Source organism: Papilio polytes, unplaced genomic scaffold (genome assembly GCF_000836215.1).
Source record: "Papilio polytes unplaced genomic scaffold, Ppol_1.0 DF823980.1, whole genome shotgun sequence".
NCBI classification, from domain to species: Eukaryota; Metazoa; Arthropoda; class Insecta; order Lepidoptera; family Papilionidae; genus Papilio; species Papilio polytes.
Genome location: NW_013525224.1, coordinates 2,925,022 through 2,943,356, shown reverse-complemented (window position 1 = coordinate 2,943,356; position 18,335 = coordinate 2,925,022). Strand labels below are relative to the sequence as shown.

Below are 18,335 nucleotides of genomic sequence, written 5' to 3'. Positions count from 1 at the left end.
CCCCAGCCTACCATAGAGCATGGTTTTCTTTTATTTTAATTTAATTTATCCTCTCGTGGTTACATGCTCTATGGCGGTGAAATCTAAAAATTAAAAATGGCGAATTTGTCATAAATGAAATTGAATGCAAATGTAATTCAAGTAAATAGTTATTTTGTTAGTGAAAATCAGATCTAAATAATCTTCGTTCTTGGTGTCGCTACTAAAAGTAATATTGTAAAATGTGGCACGAAGCTCGTAAGCAGGAAAGATTGATCCGGGGTTTGATTGTGGATTACCAACGTAGAGCGGAGCGGCGTAAAGATTTCTATGAAAAAATTGTAATTATTGATCTTATTTATTGAATTGTTTACTTTATTATTGTCTTCGATAAAAAATTACTTTTGTGCTTTTTAGAAAGCTGAACCTACTCAGTTTCTTCAACTTCATGGGCGTCCGTGTAAAATACATTTGGATCCTGCTATTGCTGCAGCGGGGGAGGGGCCTGCTATAATGTGAGTTAACATTTAATTGTGTAAAAGATATATTGTAGTGTACAGTGTTTTTGTTATCCAGACAGATCTATTTCTATTTAAATAATAAAATCTTACAGGATGCCATGGCAAGGTGATGGCAGTAATATGATAGACCGATTTGATGTAAGAGCTCACTTGGACCACATACCAGAAGTAAAAATTCCAGACATACCACCAGATGAACTTGAACAAGAAGAAAGGCAATGCAACTATGAAAGATATAGAATTCTTGCACAAAATGCATTCTTAGGAATAAGTATGTATCACATTAATATTTACAAAATCAAAGAATCTTCCTCTAATTGCTTCTTAATCCAAATAAAAGTGAAAATTTATTAGTGAAACCTATCATTGGTGGCACAATTTACCACTATACCTACTTTGTAAAAAATAACCTTTCTTGAAAAGGAAAAAAAAACTAGTACTGAAGTATTTTTACTTAATTGTCGCATAAGTAGCACTATTCTAGTCAGAAAAGCTAACAAAAAATGTTATTTCCAGGTGAAGACAAATTCTTACAACAATTAGCCATAGAAGAACAATTTGGTGTCACCATTGATGAGAAAGAGATGCAAAAAGAAAAATTAGGTGAAAAGAAAGGGATGGGTGCTGCTATAGCCTACAATTATAGTGACCCAGGAGCAGAACCATCTAGTTCCAATGGTAGATTCAGCCCTACTTATTTAAAACCTCAATCAGCGTTGATAAAAGGATGTAAATGGGTACCTAATGGGATAAGCATTTGTTACTGTATGAGGGTATTCTTATGGCATTTAGTGTTCAATTCCAGGCCCTGAGATAAAACAAGCGGAAGCTAAAGATTCCGATGATGAATCAGATTTGGAAATTATCGATGTTGATTTGAGCATTGATGTCAACAAGATGGAACCCTCACAGGTCAGCTAATTTCCGTTAATAAGGAACATAAAAACTTCTTTTTCCCATCATGTAATGCAAAACTTGTATATTTAAAAAAAATAAGCCATTTACCCATATAATCCATGTTTTTGTGCATTGTAATAATTTTTTATACTTAATAACCTCTATAACTTTAAAAAATTATATGTTCCCTTCCCATCAGAGGCCGAAACCTCTACAACATAGACCCTTGATAACATAAAATCTCTATAACTTAAAGTATTTTGTGTTTCCCTAGGACTTTAACTTATCGAGGTTCTACTGTGTTTTGAAAGTCATCGTTTTTAATACTAAAATTAATTCCAAGCCCCTTTATTCTTATTTGTGTAATATTGTAATCTTATTGTAATACATATGTATTTTGTTTTTATTCAATATGTTAGACAAATCACATCAAATCAGAGTATTAAAAGTATATTTGTGTGAGCACAGGCACACGAGTTGAATTCAGTGGGTCCACTGTTTGGTATGGCGGGATGTGATCTGTTCTCATTCCTCACCGGAGATGCGGATGATGCGGAACATCAGAAACAACTCTTAAGAGAGGAGAAAGAAAAAGCTATGTATTCTGGAAGGAAAAGCAGAAGGGAGAGACGAGCGCATCGGTTAGTATGACATATTTATAATTAACACTTATGATTTAGAATTTAGTTAGTTTTTAGTGGTAAAGTGCGCTTTAACATTTTCGCACGAATGGGTCAGCTCGCCAGATGAAATACCACGACCACACAGAAGGCAGACATGAAGTGGGAGCAATTCCAACATACAGTCTGATGAGGGTGCTGTTGGAGACTCAGCTTTAGACCCTATTCTTTCTTGCTTCTTCTCTCATTAACATAGGATGGAACGGGGCATATCTACGTTATATGACGGTGGAGGAGATGCACAGAAAGGAAGGAAACACTCTCTATATGTGCATCTCCTCCCTCGATTAAGGGTAGACAATGCATCCGCTATTGTGAATGTTTATGGGCGGTGGTTGCTTCCCCAATTTGGCCCGCTTGCTTGTTTGCCACTTTATGATATAAAAAAACTCTGGTTTCCTTTATTGTGCAATTAGTTAAAAAAAAGACAGCAGCAATTTTCTAAGTAGTCAAGAGTAGAATAATAAAGATAAGAGTAGATTGAGGTAAAATAAATGTATTTATATGTGATATTCAGAGACAAGAAGTTGGCAACACGAGTAGTGTCTCCGCCGAGCTACGCGGCGCCGCGTCCTCGCGAGGTGGCGCGCGAGCCCTCGCGCTCCCCCTCCCGCTCCCCGTCGCGCTCCCCCTCGCCCGCTGACAACATACAGTTCATCACCTCATTCGGTGGAGACGATGAAGACAAACCACGTAAGACAACTTATTTCTTACCAATCTATACTAATATTATAAAGAGATTCGTATTTTTGGATTTTTGTATGTATTGAAATAACTCAAAGACTACTTAACAGATTTGAAAAATTCGTATTGTATAAGCGAAGTTATAAACTAAATCCATCTAAATGGATGTATGGATGTTTGTTAGAATTTTCCACCTAAACGGCTGAATGAATCTCAATGGAATTTGGCATAGATTTACAGGATAGTCTTGAATAACATTTAGGTACTAGCTTTTGTTTTTTTTTTAATTTCACGCAGAGTCGCAGGCGAAAGCTAGTCAATAAATAAATATGGATACTTCAAAATTACACATATAAGTAAAAATAATTACTTGACTACACACGATCTTGTGTCAACAATCTGGTTAATCAATAATTGTAACGATTTTATTTTTGTTTTTACAGTACAGCCTCAGAAGCCGCTGTATGTAGATAAATTGAAACAAAACCTAAAGAAGACGGAACTTTATGCAGAGGTAGCGAGGAAACCGTCGAAAGCAAGGTAAGATTTCAATTGATATTGATCACATAGGTCCAAGAAGGCTGCTCGGAGGCAAAGGCGACAAGGAATGCGCTCCAGTCCCTCTAATTCCGGGCTATAATAGACGATTGGCCCATCCGTGAAACGACCAAAGGGACCCCTGAGGTCATAGTAGATCAGGGTGGGGGCCCTGATAGACTATCAAAACGATTCCAGGAAGACGGTAAACTAGAGTGGTCCTATGTTGTCGTAACATCGTGGAGCCACAGGGAGAGTTTGAGTGCCGAAGGTTTCGGTGTGTTCCTTGGAGATCCCGAAACCTTCGTCAATGTCAGTAGAGAATGGCTACTGAGGGGGTCAAATCCTACATAACCCTGCCTACCCCCCCAGTAGGCTAGGTATCTTTTGAAGATTTCCCCCGACACAAAAAAAAAAAAGGTCTAATCCAATAGAAATGAAAAATTATAACAATCCTATCTAAACCATCATTTTTCTTTTAAGATTGATCACAGCCTTATAGAGCATATTTATTACACTAAAAATTTTCAATTTAATAGTGTACAATGTTTTTCAGTTCACCATTAGCAGAGAAGTACCCGAGGCCGGTGCTGGGGCCGCGCGGACCAGATGCGAGGTCTAAGACGAGATCGCGATCGAGATCATATTCTCGATCGCGATCTCGATCTCGCTCACGATCTCGCCTCAGCTCTCGCTCAAAGTCAAGGTCTCGATCGCGCTCCTACAGGAAGTCTCGCTCGAAATCTACTTCCCCGAGTTCAAGATCCACATCAAGGTCACGCTCAAGGTCCTACAGCTCATACAAAAGGTCGCGCTCAAGGTCGAAGTCCCGCACCTTTAGGAATAAACGATCCCGCAGCCCTACGAAGTTTGTATTTTTTTTTTATAGAATCGTAGACGTATACTAAAGAATATTTTTTTTTACCTAGTTTTTAAAATTTAAACTTAGATAAGTATTTTCTATGATTTATTTTTATTTTTATTTTTATTTTATATTTAATTATATTAAGTACATTATTTAAGAAGACTACAGCTGAATTAATATTTAAGTAACATCAAGTCAAAAGAAAATAAAAAAGATAGTTTAAAACCAATCTATACTTAGTTACAACTAACAGAGTATATTCTGGCTTCTTGCAGTAATATGAACCGTAATAATTCGAGGTCGATGTCATATGAAAGGTAAGCTGAATTTATTTATTTTATGTAACTGAAGTGTAAGTCTATCAATAGATGTTTGACTTGTACACTTGTATAATATATTTGAGTTAGTTGTATTTTTAATAGATAATTACTGTTGTAGTAACGACAAAGGTGACAGTAAGCCAGTGGCGCGGTACTACGGGCGACGTAAAGAGGACAAGTCTTCCAGTGAACTCTCCGTTGACTCTGGATCTAGTGATTCCGATGATGACAAACATAAGTGAGTTTCTTCTCTTTCTTTCTTATTTCTTTCTCATTCTTTCTACTTTTTTATGTAAACTAGTCAATTAAAGATTGAAACTCTAGTTTGGGATCATCAAAGTTTCAACATTTTCATTAATTAATGGTTGAAGCTCTAGTTTGTGGTCATCAACATTTCAACATTTTCGTCAATTAAAGGTTGAAGCTCTAGTTTGTGGTCATCAACATTTCAACATTTTCATCAATTAATGGTTGAAGCTCTAGTTTGTGGTCATCAACATTTCAACATTTTCATCAATTAAAGGTTGAAGCTCTAGTTTGTGGTCATCAACATTTCAACATTTACATCAATTAATGATTGAAGCTCTAGTTTGTGGTCATCAACATTTCAACATTTTCATCAATTAAAGGTTGAAGCTCTAGTTTGGGTCATCAGAATTTCATATTTTCATCAATTAAAGGTGAAAACTCTAGTTGGGGGTCATCAAAATTACAACCTTAACACACATTACTAGTTTTGATGCTCAAATTAACTTGAAGTAAAAGTTAATTTTGTTGAAGTTAAAATAGTTTATTTTTTTATAAATCATTAACATAAAATAATGTAAAGAAGTAATTTATGTTATAACATTGTATTGTAACGTCTTAATGATGATTTGTATTACATTTCAGATCAACGGGCAATAAGTCAAACACAAACCAGAATCAGTTACGATTGTCTGGATGCAGCACCAAAGTCAGTAAGAATCATTTGCTCCTACATTTTGTACGCTTTCATTTATACATCTATCTCACTCTCGACACGAACCTGCAAATGCTGCAAATCATTTATAGTTTCCCTTAGTGTATTTAGTATGACAAATCTACACTGATGGTCTTTACTGTATAATTATTCAATGCAACAGTAAATCATGTTTTATACAGGATGTCCCGAATTTCAAAGCAAAATGGACGGAAATGAATTTTGGAACATCCTGTAGTAGATTGAAGATTTAACACATTGAATAACAATTACTTTTAAATAACATTATTTATAAAATTCTCTATCTTGTTTGTTTTATTATTTTTATGTATATGTAATAAGATGTATGTAGATAAGAACCAGATTGGTTCTTTTATCCACAGAAATATCTATTAACATAACTTTTTTTACAGGGCACGTCGCGTGAAACTCTTACATTGAAAGAGAAATTAAAACGGAAAATGCAAGCTCAATTATCAAAGCAGTGTGAGTTTTAACATTACATTTATTTCTTTTCCTAAACGTTTTCTATATCTATACTTCTATACTAATATAATAAACACACTTTGTTATATAGGATGTCAGCAAACATTGTATATATTTTAATAATTCTTTTTTCAATAAAGTCATATAAGAACGAACCGTTATAGACTATATATTTTTACGCTTTTAAACCAAGGGGTAAAATAAATTGGATAAAACGGTCTTGCGGAAAAGAGCCAAAAACTACAAAGCAAAAGTAGTAATGAAGAAGATTTCCAATGTCATTTTATACATTTTCATTAAATTTTATAAATGTAAACATAGTTAAGATTTATTTCCTGTTGATAAATATGCAGAGGAAACAGCTAGTAAATTACATCTAATGTTTTTTTTTTAAAAAAAAGCTACTAATGTGATATAATGTTCAGTGCGTGCTGACAAGCGCGCGGAGGCGGAGCGAGCGGAGCGCGAGAGCCGGCGGCAGGCGCGCCGCGACGAGGAGATGCGCGACCTCGTCATCAAGCTGCGCCGCAAGTCTGTACACGCACACGCACACGCACACACGCACTGGCACACACACACACATACGCGCGCTTGCGCTCGTACACACACAAAAAGGCGCGCACATACACGCGCGCACACATGCTCTCGCACACACACATACACGAGCACACGCGCGCACGCACAAACACATACACGCAGGCGCATACATGTATACACGCTCACACGCGCACACACACATGCAAAGACACGCATACGCACGCACACACACACGCACACGCGCAGACACGCATACGCACGCACACACATACGCACGCATCGTACCTAGAACCAATATATTGGGCTCATGGGCTGAAACGCACAATGCTAGTATGAAAATCATAATTGCTGTCATCACTCCTACGATGTTATACTTGATGGTAGTACTGTGGGGGCTCAAATACTCAATAGAGAGGGTTGTTTAGTCGGTACCGGGAGTCATGCTAGGTTAGGTTAACACATATGGCCCTGAGCCCGACACACCGGGCATGTAGCTCCCATGACTCACGATGTTCTGAAGCATTTTTCTTTCTATAAAAAACATACAACATACATATAATTGTTAATTATAAGAGAAAATTCTCACACAATTGAATTTGACATATGTATGTTTTTCTAATATGAAGGTAGCGTTTGATGTTTTGTACATTATGTGTTTTTATTTAAATTCGGTGTATTATTTTGCGATATGATTTGTCAATGTGACGTAGGTTATTTAGTTGTGTATGTTTGCGCACTGAGCAGGCAGCGCGAGATCCGCCATTTGCAGAACCGGCGCTCCAGCGACGACCGCTCCGACAGGAGTCGCAGCGGTTCCTCCTCCAGGTATTCTTGTCGTTTTGCCTCACATTTCTTTGTATTATTTGAAATTATACATAGATAAACGTAGCAGCGTAAATTACCTCACATTAGGGGAAGGATGGGAAATCCAAATTATCACATTATCAAAATAAAAAAAAAATTATATCTCTACGTATCAAATATTTTTAGAGCACGCGCACACCTTTGACTAAACTATCGCACGATAGTTGTGCGATTTTCAATTGCTTCGCAGACAATTCAACTTGTTAGTTGCACAACTAAATATCGGATAGTGTGCGCACCTCCATATGCTTATATGAGCTTTCATAGAAATTGAAACGAGACTGAACAGTGTTGCGACGGTTTAGTCAAAGTACGCACTCTGATAACAATAAAAAATTAAGAAATCTATTGATTTCATTTTTTTATAAAAATGTAAATAGGGTATAGTTACCATTCAATCATGAATTATGGCAACATTGAATTATGTGATATCACACTAAGTAGGGTAGTCTCAAAATATCAGTTGTAACGAGATGGGGTCAAAAAATCATTGAATTAATGTGAAGTAATTTATGCATTGCATTCTATTAGAATTATTTTTTATTCTATAGGCGCTTTATCTTCGCTTTTTATTTTATTTAATAGGTTTATTACAAATTTAATACACTAACAAAGCTTTTATTGTAAATACAAGAATAAACTGCAAAACATTGAATGTAAGAGTATTGTTTGGAAGAGAAATTGCCATACTTAGATATTTTTAGTATTGCTGTGAAGCTGCGACTTCGGGTTGTATCGCCGCTTTTTAATAGTTGGTAGAAAATAGCAGGTGAGTAGTTAGAGAAATTAAATACAGGATTTATTAACGAAGAATAAACTATAGGATCCCCTTTAAATGCTAACAATTTGTTTATCTTATACAAAATATTTTACATGATGTATTTATTACAGAGGATCGCCAGATGAAAAGAAACGAGATCGCAGTAGGTCAAAATCACAATCACCAAAACCCAAACGGATACCAGTTTGGGAATCCGAAGAAGTTACACCACAAGCATTTAAAGCAAGAGCACAAGAAATCGGTGATAATTCCCACTTCCAGAGGATACGAAGGAGATATCAAGAAAATACGGAAGAAAATCACAGACAATATGATAGAAGATACGAGGAAAATAAAGTTAATTACAACAGATATGATAGGTATAGAGAACATGGACGGTCTGAATTTAATCGTTTTGAAAATAATGATAATAGATGGGAAGATAAAGGTTATGAAGATAGAAGAAGACCTTTTAATCCTCAGTTCAGAAATTACAGAGATCCGAAATACCACGGCGAAGGAACTTCGCAATGGCCGCCGCAGTACCAACATGGCGACAGAGAAGCTTCTGGAAATTATTGTAAAAGTGAGAAAGAAAGCGCGGGAAGTTATTGTAAAAATAAAGTTAAGCTTGTAGATTATTGAATAAGAGTTTTAATGTATTTTTAATTTGTGGCAACTTAAGAAAAACAATATACTGTTTGTCCATTTTATTGAAGTCAATCCTTGAGATAAACGATTTCATTTTCTATTTTTTTTTTTCAGAATTATTTAAAATTCCCCTTTTGCATATGATTACTAAGAACAATATTGAAATTTGAGGCGTATTTTGAATTGTACACGAGAAAAATATGTAATATTAATCATAATGTACTACTCTTCTTAAAAGTAGACTCATTTCGTTATAATAATATTTCAAATGAATGTTTGTCTGAATTTATTCAGTGTATGATAGTTTAAAATTGAAATCTTTGCATATGATTAGGTTAGAGAAACTGAATTTCAATAAAAATCATTAGTTGTAAATAGCTTAGAAACTTAAATTGTACACAAAAGTAAGTAATAGTGAACTTTATTATTTTTATTATAATTAAATGATATTAAACCAGATGCTTGTTTTTCAATCATTCGTCCATTACTTGATTTTCACTATCACTATTTAAGCAGATCAGATATTTAAGAAATATATAGACTATAGTTTGTCTAAATAAGAAAGATTAGTTTGATAAATGGCGCATATGAAGTATCGAATTAAATTGAAGGCCTATGCATGTACATAATTGACATGTATCGTAGTGATGAAACAAACATGCATAGTGAACAATTATGAACTATCGATATTCGGTTTAAATAATTATGGAACTCGACTAAAATTATTATTTACTTATTAACTAATTTTGGGGACAATTAATCAGTAATGAATATATAAAAAAAACACTTCTCAAATCAATAATGACCTCCAGAACCAATACTGGTAATGAGAAAAAATACTTATTAGTACTACAGTCGTACATAATCGAATATCGCTATATTCTCTATACTATATTAATTAGGTACTGATTGATTGTCCCCTATATAGATGTAGATGATAGTCTGGACACCGGCTACACATTTTTAATTCCACGCGGACGGCTTCGCGGGCATAAGATAGTTATCACAATAAAGAAAGTAATAAATGTGGATGTACAATGGTAGAATATTGAAGAAAGTATACACGGAATGGTGATAGAAGATATGCGTAAAGGAGAGTGAATTTTAATGTGAGATGTATGGAAAAGTAATGTAGGTACCAACACTGTGCCAACCTTTCGCAGGGAAAGGGTAGGGTGATGGTGATTGGTAAACTCTTGATAAACCGAAATAAAACTCATTGTCAGTACTGACTAAATTTTATTTAACTATATTTAATATACAGATTAATTTAATATAAAAACGTATCTAAAATAAAATCTCTTTAAAATATCATTTAGAATCAATTTGTCCATGTCAATAAAATATTTAAAAGTAGACATGAATATACCAAACCTTTTCTTAAATTAATATGTTGGTTTTGTCTACACAAGGCGAATGTTTTGGAAGCCCTAGTTACTGTACAGTTATTGAATTAATCTAAGTATGTTACTTCTAAATAAAATGTAGTTTAATTATAAAAAATATACAATTTACAGACATATAATTTCTTATTTATTAATATCATAACGACCATTTTCCACTAGTGCATTTCTGCAAGCAACTACTGCGCAAAAATTGTATTTATAGTACAAGTTCTGTACCTCTATTATGTTATCAAATTGCATATAAACTTACAATGATTATAACAAGTCTACTTCTAGTCGCTAAGAGTGTCGACGTCAATGTCTTCGTTGTCCTCGGGGATGAGGGTGGCATCAGGGTCCTTGATGGCGCCCAAACTCCCGCCCAGCCCGGCGCGGCCCTCCTTCGTATGCCGCCACTTCATACGACGATTTTGGAACCATACTTTCACCTATATTAAAAATTATAGCTCTAATGCTGGGTTTCTGAATATGCCACTTATTTTGTCATTACCTAACGACTCATTAGTGTTAGAGTGACCTATGAGTTAAAAGGCTAACTCAAAGGACGTAGTTCAGAAACGCGTTTTATTAATTAATCGAACCAAAAACACAAAAGAATTGTTCAAAGGACCGGTCATTACATGACGGAGATATTAACTACCGATAATGAACATTGGTTTAGCAGAGGTATAAGATGTCGAGCATAAAACGATATACGTTAGGCCTTTTCGCTCATTCGATTACTACTCAATATTGTAGTATTATTTTTTTTTTATATAACTATACATAACAGCTAATTTAATCACACAATTACGTAGGAAAATAGAGAACAAGTATATAACAGTGGTAGAACCCGCTTTAACATCTTCGCACGAACGGGTCGGCTCGCACGGTTTAATACCACGACCACACAGAAAACAGGCGTGAAGTGGGAGCAACTCCACGTTTCGTCTGATGACTGTGGTGCCGGAGGCTTAATTTTAGTCCCTTTTCTTTTCCACCCTTTTCTTAATAGGAAAGGCTGGGAAAAGAAAGTGGATTTGACGGTGGGGACGCATAGGAAGGGAAAATGTCCTCTTTATGCGCGTCTCCTCCTCCGTAAATTAAGGGTAGGCAACGCTTCTGCAATTGCGGATGTTTATAGGCAGCGTTCGATTGCCATTTAGGTGGCCGCTTGCTCGTTTACCACCTTATGTTATAAAAAAAATACACAAAACTGATAAATTTAAACGGGTGCATATTTACATTATCAGAAACAATTTATTAAAGTTCTTTGTCCTAAGTTAAGTAAAGTACATAAGTTACAATAATTATGGTAGATGATAAGTAATACCGGATAGTTTTTTATACTAAATCCTTGATACCATAAACTAAATTGTATACATACAAACCTGAGCATCAGTAAGTCCTAAAGTGGCCGCGAGCTGGCGCCTGTCGGGCTTCGTGATGTATTTCTGTATCTGAAAGCGTCGCTCGAGGCCCTTCCTCTGCAGGTTGCTGAAGACGGCGCGCGACCAAGATCGCTTCCTCTTGCCACTAGATGAGACATCGCAGCGCGGAGAAGATGTCTGTTGTGGTGATGATGCTCGAGGAAGGGGCAGTCTGTATACTGGAATATTTAATTAGACAATAGCATTTTTTGGACAAATGGTTTGTTGATCCGTGATCTTTAACGATCACCAGAATGTCGAATGTCAGAATAGTCGAAAATATTGATAGTAAGCAAACTGTATTACTCTAATTATACATGGCAATAGTTAGGAAAATGTAAATATGTTCTTCTTAAATATTTTTATGTAATAAAGCCGCGACGAGCGTCTAATGTCTCCGAATAAAGATGGCAGTAGTAATAAATAATAACAGGATTCCTGATCTCGACCTTATTAAATAAACGAAAAACGGATAACAACGATTATAATAAGTAAATCTCACTGAAATAGTAATACTTTAACATATTTCTTACTAATATTATAAATGCTAAAGTTTAGATGGACGGATGTTTGTTACAGTTTGTAGCCTAAACTGCGGAACGGATGAATGAATCAAATTTGGCGTAGATGTAGAGGATAGTTTGGAAGAACGCATTGGCTATTTAGTTTTTACGTACGTATAAGGATTTCCTTTATACGACAAACACATTGAGTGTATGTACTCAAAAATCTGAAATTAAATGCTATATTTTTTAAGAACGAGGCACAAAAATACATGGTAGACACGGGAAAGATGGTTACATAGGTTTTATATAAGTAGGTTTGAATAATTTTTAAATAAGTTATAACGACTGTATATTTAGTTACGGTGGTTTGTATTTGGTTAATTTTGCTAATTTTATAGTAAAATAGTAGCGCACTGAATATAATATAATTTTTTTCTTCTTGACTTATTGTTTGCTCTAGGCATTTGCCGGTTTTAGTTTATTTTTCATGAAAGCCTCATAATTTCTGTATTTTGGCAAACATAATCAATATGTAGATCAAGTTAATTTAATCATCAATCATAAAGTAATCAACATCATCAAAGAAAAAATAAAATACGTTTTAGTTTTGTTTATTTTGTTATGTTTATGTTGAAAACCGGAAAACTTTTCAACAAACGATATTTATTTTTTCTTTTGCGTTAGTTTGGAGAATCCCTTGTTCTCGAAACTTCGGACGTTAATAAGAGATAAAAATATACTTCTGACGATTTCTAAATATTTTTACATATCGACATGATGCCAACAACAAAGTCATGTTGCTCAAATAAATTATGATATTTATTACAAAATCGAATATCAGTAAGTATGTATAGTGTATAGCGATTTTTTTTATAGGGTTGCATAGTTTTCAATTCATGTGGGACAAAAAAATCGTATGCGCAGGAAAAACTTGAACGAAAAAAGAAAATGTGGTCCTTTTTATGAAAAAGGCGGTTACTTGAAATATGAAATTATGATTATCATTGTAATGTTTCTAGTTTCAATGATAAATGTTAGAAGGATTGTTTTCAAGATAATGCTTAATTATATTTTTGTTTAGTTACAGTTATTTTGATATATAAAATAAAAATTGAAAAGAATTGTCAGATTTACTCTTTTTACGACTAAAAACAAACTTTGGGACAATCTTTGATAGATGAAGAGAAGGCGTACACCTTTGACTAAAATATCGCACAACGGATTGTTTTGCAGCCCATTCAACATTTGTTTGCACAACTAAAAATCGAGTACTGTACGCAGCTCCATAATTTAAGCTCATAGGAATTAAAGCGATGTACATTTGTGCTATCCGTCCTCTTTTTATCACAACACTATGATTAAAAAAACAGCAAACCTGTGGTAGGTCTAAGCGCCGGATGTAAGTGTGCATAGGGCACTGAGAGCGGCAGCTGCAGCAGCGGCGGCTCGTCCCTGCAGCAGCGGTATAGCGCGGCCACGCAGCCGGCGCATGGCGGCTCCTGCGCACGCGCACACTCCGTAGCCGGCCCACTGCCAACACGACTTACTGAATCATTGTTCCCCAAAATACTGTCCACACTGAACTTAAGTTTACTCGTGTTCACATCACTACTGACAGACGTCATCGCATCATCACAAATCCGTCCACACTCTACCAAGGTTCAACCAAAACTGACAACTTTAGGGTTTACCAGCGCAGGCGCAAGTAGGAGGCGTGTTTGACGTAACGAGCTCTCTGATTGGCCTGTATCAGTTGGGCGTGGCGTACAGTGATGGAGTGAACACTTGACGAACACTAGCTGATGATATACGCCTGGCTGCGGTTTGTTTACAACAAACTGCCCATTTAATGTGTTTTATATTACTTCGCAAGTTCGATTTAATTTTACGACTATTACTGCGCCGCTTACGTCACGCAAGATGGAGTCCGTTGAATTTGAGTGCATAGAGGGGCTTTTATTGAAACTTTTAGAATTTAGATAATTTGTATTTACAAACTTTTAATACACAAATATTACGAATTAGACGCAGGTGGTCAGGAATCATCTAATACCAAAAAGAAATCCTTTAAACATCACTTTTCCATTATTTTATTATTACGAATAGAAAATCATACTTTACTTTGCTTTATAAAAAATAAACAAATGTAAAGAAGGAAGTTTTCTTAACCCTCGTAAGGTTTTTTATTTTTTATTAAAGTGTAGGGCTTTTTATTAAAAAAAGTGATATTCGAAAATATGCTGTGATTGTTGACATCTTAGGTAACAAAGAAATGTGTGTTTACGCTTTATTATATTAGTATAGTATAGAGTATAGATTGTGTTGTCTAATAACTAAAAAACTCTAAACACGTCTGCCCCACAACTTGATAGGAAACTTAATACGACACGATAGAAATGAGTGTTATTAAATTAATTTTACTACTTTTATAAGTTTTACGGCTAAAAAATGTTACCAACGACAAAAAATCGTCAACGCTTTTTATTAATATACGGGAATTTTATGTCAACATTAAGTATTTTATTAGCGTTAACTATTAAAATGATTTAAAATCAATTTACTATGTTTTGATGTAGTCATATAGTTTGTTACTTTTTTAGTATAAGGTAATAAACGAGCAAGGGAAACCGATGCCCATAAGCATTTACAGATGTTTTGCCTACCTTTGTACAACTCTGCTTTCTGTCCATCGCCAAATCCACTTCCTCCCTTCCTATGTAGGAAGAGGGTGGAAAGAAGAAGAGAACTATGATTAGAAATCCGGCACGCACACTGCATACAAAACGCGCAACTGCTTTCAGTTGACGCCTGTCTTCTGTCTCGTGTTATTGCACCACGCGAGCCGGATCATTCCTGCGAAAATGTAAAGCGGGTTCTACAACTTTTAAAATTCTACATGTAACAAATGTATATATTCATCTATTTCTTATCATACTAATATTATAAATGCAAAAGTTTAGATGGATGGATGTGTGTTAGAGTTTGCAGCCTGAACGGATTAAAAAAATAAAATAAAAAGAATTAATAAAATTTGGTACAGATGTCGAGGATAGTCTGGAAGAAAACATGGTCTACTCTCCTTAGTTTTTAATTCCACGCCGGCGAAAGCTAGTTATAAGAATAAAAAATTAAAACCTCTACAGATAATCTAAACAATTGAAAGGATATATCGTATATTTTTAATAGTAATTACAATAATTAGTTTACATTTCTTCGCGCCAGTAACTTGATAGCCACATTGAAAACTGTACGCCTTTAATCTCAGTCCCGTGGAAAGATATGATAATTCTGTTCATGAGTGAAATAAATCGTTCAGTTAAATACAAATATACTAAATAAAGTAGAATTAGAAATGTATGGATAAGTATTTGACATCACTTCACGACTATACGAGATCGTGGTATAGTACCAGAGACATTAGCTATCGGTATTAGCTGCCGCGGCTTCTACCACATGTATCATTAGGACTACCTACTATTTATTATAAGATCTACTAAGATCAGACGGTTGATCCCAAGGTCCCAAATCATTCAAAAGACTGAACACTGACATACTCATACAACTGACACTGAACAAAATGATGGTTCCCTTCCTTTTTACGATTTGCCTATCACTAACGCCATAAACGATAACACTGATGTTGAAGTCTGCGAATAACTGTGCTGTACTCAGTTATGTCAGTAGTAAATTAAAACCATTCCCGGTCCCTGTCAGGCCCTGTATAATCTATGCCTCATTAGATGCTGTAATGAGCTCTCAATAACCACGAACACGTCTAACACACTCCCAGTTCACCAAACCCCGTCTGGATAAAATCAGTCTGGCATAATCTATATTGTTAATCCAATTTTATTTATATAACAACATTATATGAAAATAAATCTTACACGCGTGTTAATGCCTGAACACACAGCGATCAATTGAAGCGCATTGTTGGCTCTAATAGTTTCACACGAGGGCGGAACAGTGAGGTAGAGTAGGGCACAATGCAGTACTATCACTGAAATTACAGTACATGTCAGTTGTCACATTAAACAATAGCAGTACTGTTCTGACCTGCTGTTCTACCTCACTGTACTACCCTCGTGTGATTGTAGCATAAAGCTCTAAAATCGATTACGGCTCGGTTTATTTTGCCTGTCGGCTAACACCTGTGCTCCATCCGCACCAACCGATATAGATGCTATCATTGCGCGCTGATCGCCTCTGTTTACTCGATACGAGAATCGATGTGTAACGAATGTGATGTTATTCGATATTTATTTAAGTTTACCCATTCTATAACGTGCTGCGTATCTATATGTTTAACATGTGCTGCGCGGCTGCTCATACTGACGGGTACACCAGGAACGTAAGGATACCTACATCATTTTGTGAAACGCTTAAAGTATCTAGTAATTTCATAACGACTAATAAATTTAAGAATCGCTGACATGATCATAATAAAACTGTTTTGATTAAGAGATATGTGTTAATAATATTTGAGGTTTCAACACCACCTTTTTAAAAACATATTGAATCAAAATTTAAGTCCAAATGCTTCTTAAAACCTAACCGCTTTACAAAGCACAACGTAATTTGTTGCATATGCGTATTTATGTTTAAGAAAGGTGAATGGGTAATCTCCGGCGCTGTCATACACGGGCCTCGCTAAGTACTCATCGGATGAACATAAATCAGCATAGTTTGGCGCGCGTCGAACCGGCCAGTGTAAACCGGCCGTCTATAGGATCAAAAGATTTGCCACGGAACATATTGCGCGACCACACACGTGCAATACCTCAAACTCCCGACCGCCCGCTGAATTATAACTATAATCATTTATTTCCCGCCCAAATAATATTCTAATATATCGTGTAATCTGCAAATTCCAACTCAAACACTTTTCTTGAGTGAAAACAAACAACTTCGACATATTGGGAGCACATTATGCGAATACAAATGTGAAATGCTCGAATATGAAATTCTTGGGACAAACGTTTGTTTGTATTTCATTTGTTTTAATCAACTAATATTAAAACTAGCTTACGCCCGTGACTCCGTCCGCGATATATTAAAAAAGTAAGTAGCGTATGTATTCTTCTAGACTATGCTCTACATCTATGCCAAATTTCATCCAGAACCTTTCAGCCGTTTAGGGTAGCTCTAACAAACATCCATCTATCCGTCTAAACTTTCACATTAATATTATAATATAAGTAAGAAGTAAGATTTAAAAAAAAAAACCTTTTTATTAACAGCGACTATTTGGATATCATGAAACAGATCAATTACGAGTTGCTTGTAAATTATTTTTTTTATCATAATCCTTTCAAGATTAATACGGCCAATCTGCAATTCATAAACCCGTTGGGCGTTCCCAACTGCTACTGAATTCAACATCATTATAATAGCTATAAAAATACACTCAACAAACGGAATGATTTGGAATCAAACATGATTTTATTGGTATCAATTAATCAACTTAATTTACAACTCTAGCGATTCTGGAATCGAATGTAGGACCGGGTGCATCGCGACTATACGATCGCTATTTCTAATCGCCGCTCAGATATAAAGTCCGAGGAGATTTATTATAACTCTACAACTCATGTATATCACTGTCCTTATTGCTATTGGATAAAAAAGTTTAGTCGTTTGTTTGTACATACTTTTAAATAATGTACCAAAAACCAAGGGATTTTTAATCTACTTACACTTAGGCTTTAGGCCTGGTGACTTTGATTCGAAAAATCGTGAATTGATAGTGACATACATACATATGCAATGTTGATTTTTACTATAGAAATGGTAACGCAAGAATTATATAGCGTTGTCTCTCTCATTCATTAAAAAAGATGCGTTTAATTGGAAAAATACTGACAGATTCAAGCATTTTAATTCTGTTATAATCTAAAGGTACCGAATAAGAGTTCAATTGAGGTTTTTCTATCTTTTACTCAGTACTAGCTGTATCTCGCGACTTCATCCGTATGTTAAAAAAATATACCCTATGTAAATCACAGATAAATTACCTTTCTAATGGTAAATTTTTTTTTAAATCGGCCCAGTATTTTACATGAATCGAATACATACAAAATACAAATTTTTCCTTTTTATTATATTTGTATAGATTTAAGGACGGACAAAGTAGTGTGCGTCTACTAGTATGAGTATAAAACGATAGTAAATCCCGGGTCGTCCACCGAGCTACGCGCCCACAATTAGGCGGCCCAATTCGAGTCAACATAAGTAGCGTTAAGCAAACAAACTGAATAACATCCTTTAGGGAG

At 35.3% G+C, this 18,335-nt stretch overlaps 2 protein-coding genes across 2 annotated transcripts; one reads left to right on the top strand and one right to left on the bottom strand.

Annotated features, from left to right (window-relative positions):
- The first annotated feature begins 104 nt into the window (after nt 1–104).
- Nucleotides 105–9,198, top strand: LOC106101579 (CLK4-associating serine/arginine rich protein). Its single transcript, XM_013280860.1, has 16 exons — nt 105–320; nt 397–494; nt 593–771; nt 1,017–1,178; nt 1,306–1,412; nt 1,866–2,038; nt 2,595–2,770; nt 3,205–3,301; nt 3,855–4,166; nt 4,439–4,480; nt 4,602–4,721; nt 5,375–5,438; nt 5,858–5,930; nt 6,356–6,461; nt 7,212–7,292; nt 8,223–9,198. The coding sequence occupies exons 1-16, from the start codon at nt 222–224 to the stop codon at nt 8,734–8,736; spliced, it is 2,403 nt and encodes an 800-aa protein (XP_013136314.1). The 5' UTR covers nt 105–221; the 3' UTR covers nt 8,737–9,198.
- An 883-nt stretch (nt 9,199–10,081) lies between these two features.
- LOC106101527 (homeobox protein DBX1) lies at nt 10,082–13,719 on the bottom strand. Its single transcript, XM_013280780.1, has 3 exons — nt 13,439–13,719; nt 11,519–11,736; nt 10,082–10,576 (listed from the first exon to the last, which is right to left on the bottom strand). Exons 1-3 carry the CDS (start codon nt 13,686–13,688, stop codon nt 10,421–10,423), a joined length of 624 nt encoding a protein of 207 aa, XP_013136234.1. The 5' UTR covers nt 13,689–13,719; the 3' UTR covers nt 10,082–10,420.
- Nucleotides 13,720–18,335: the final 4,616 nt, after the last annotated feature.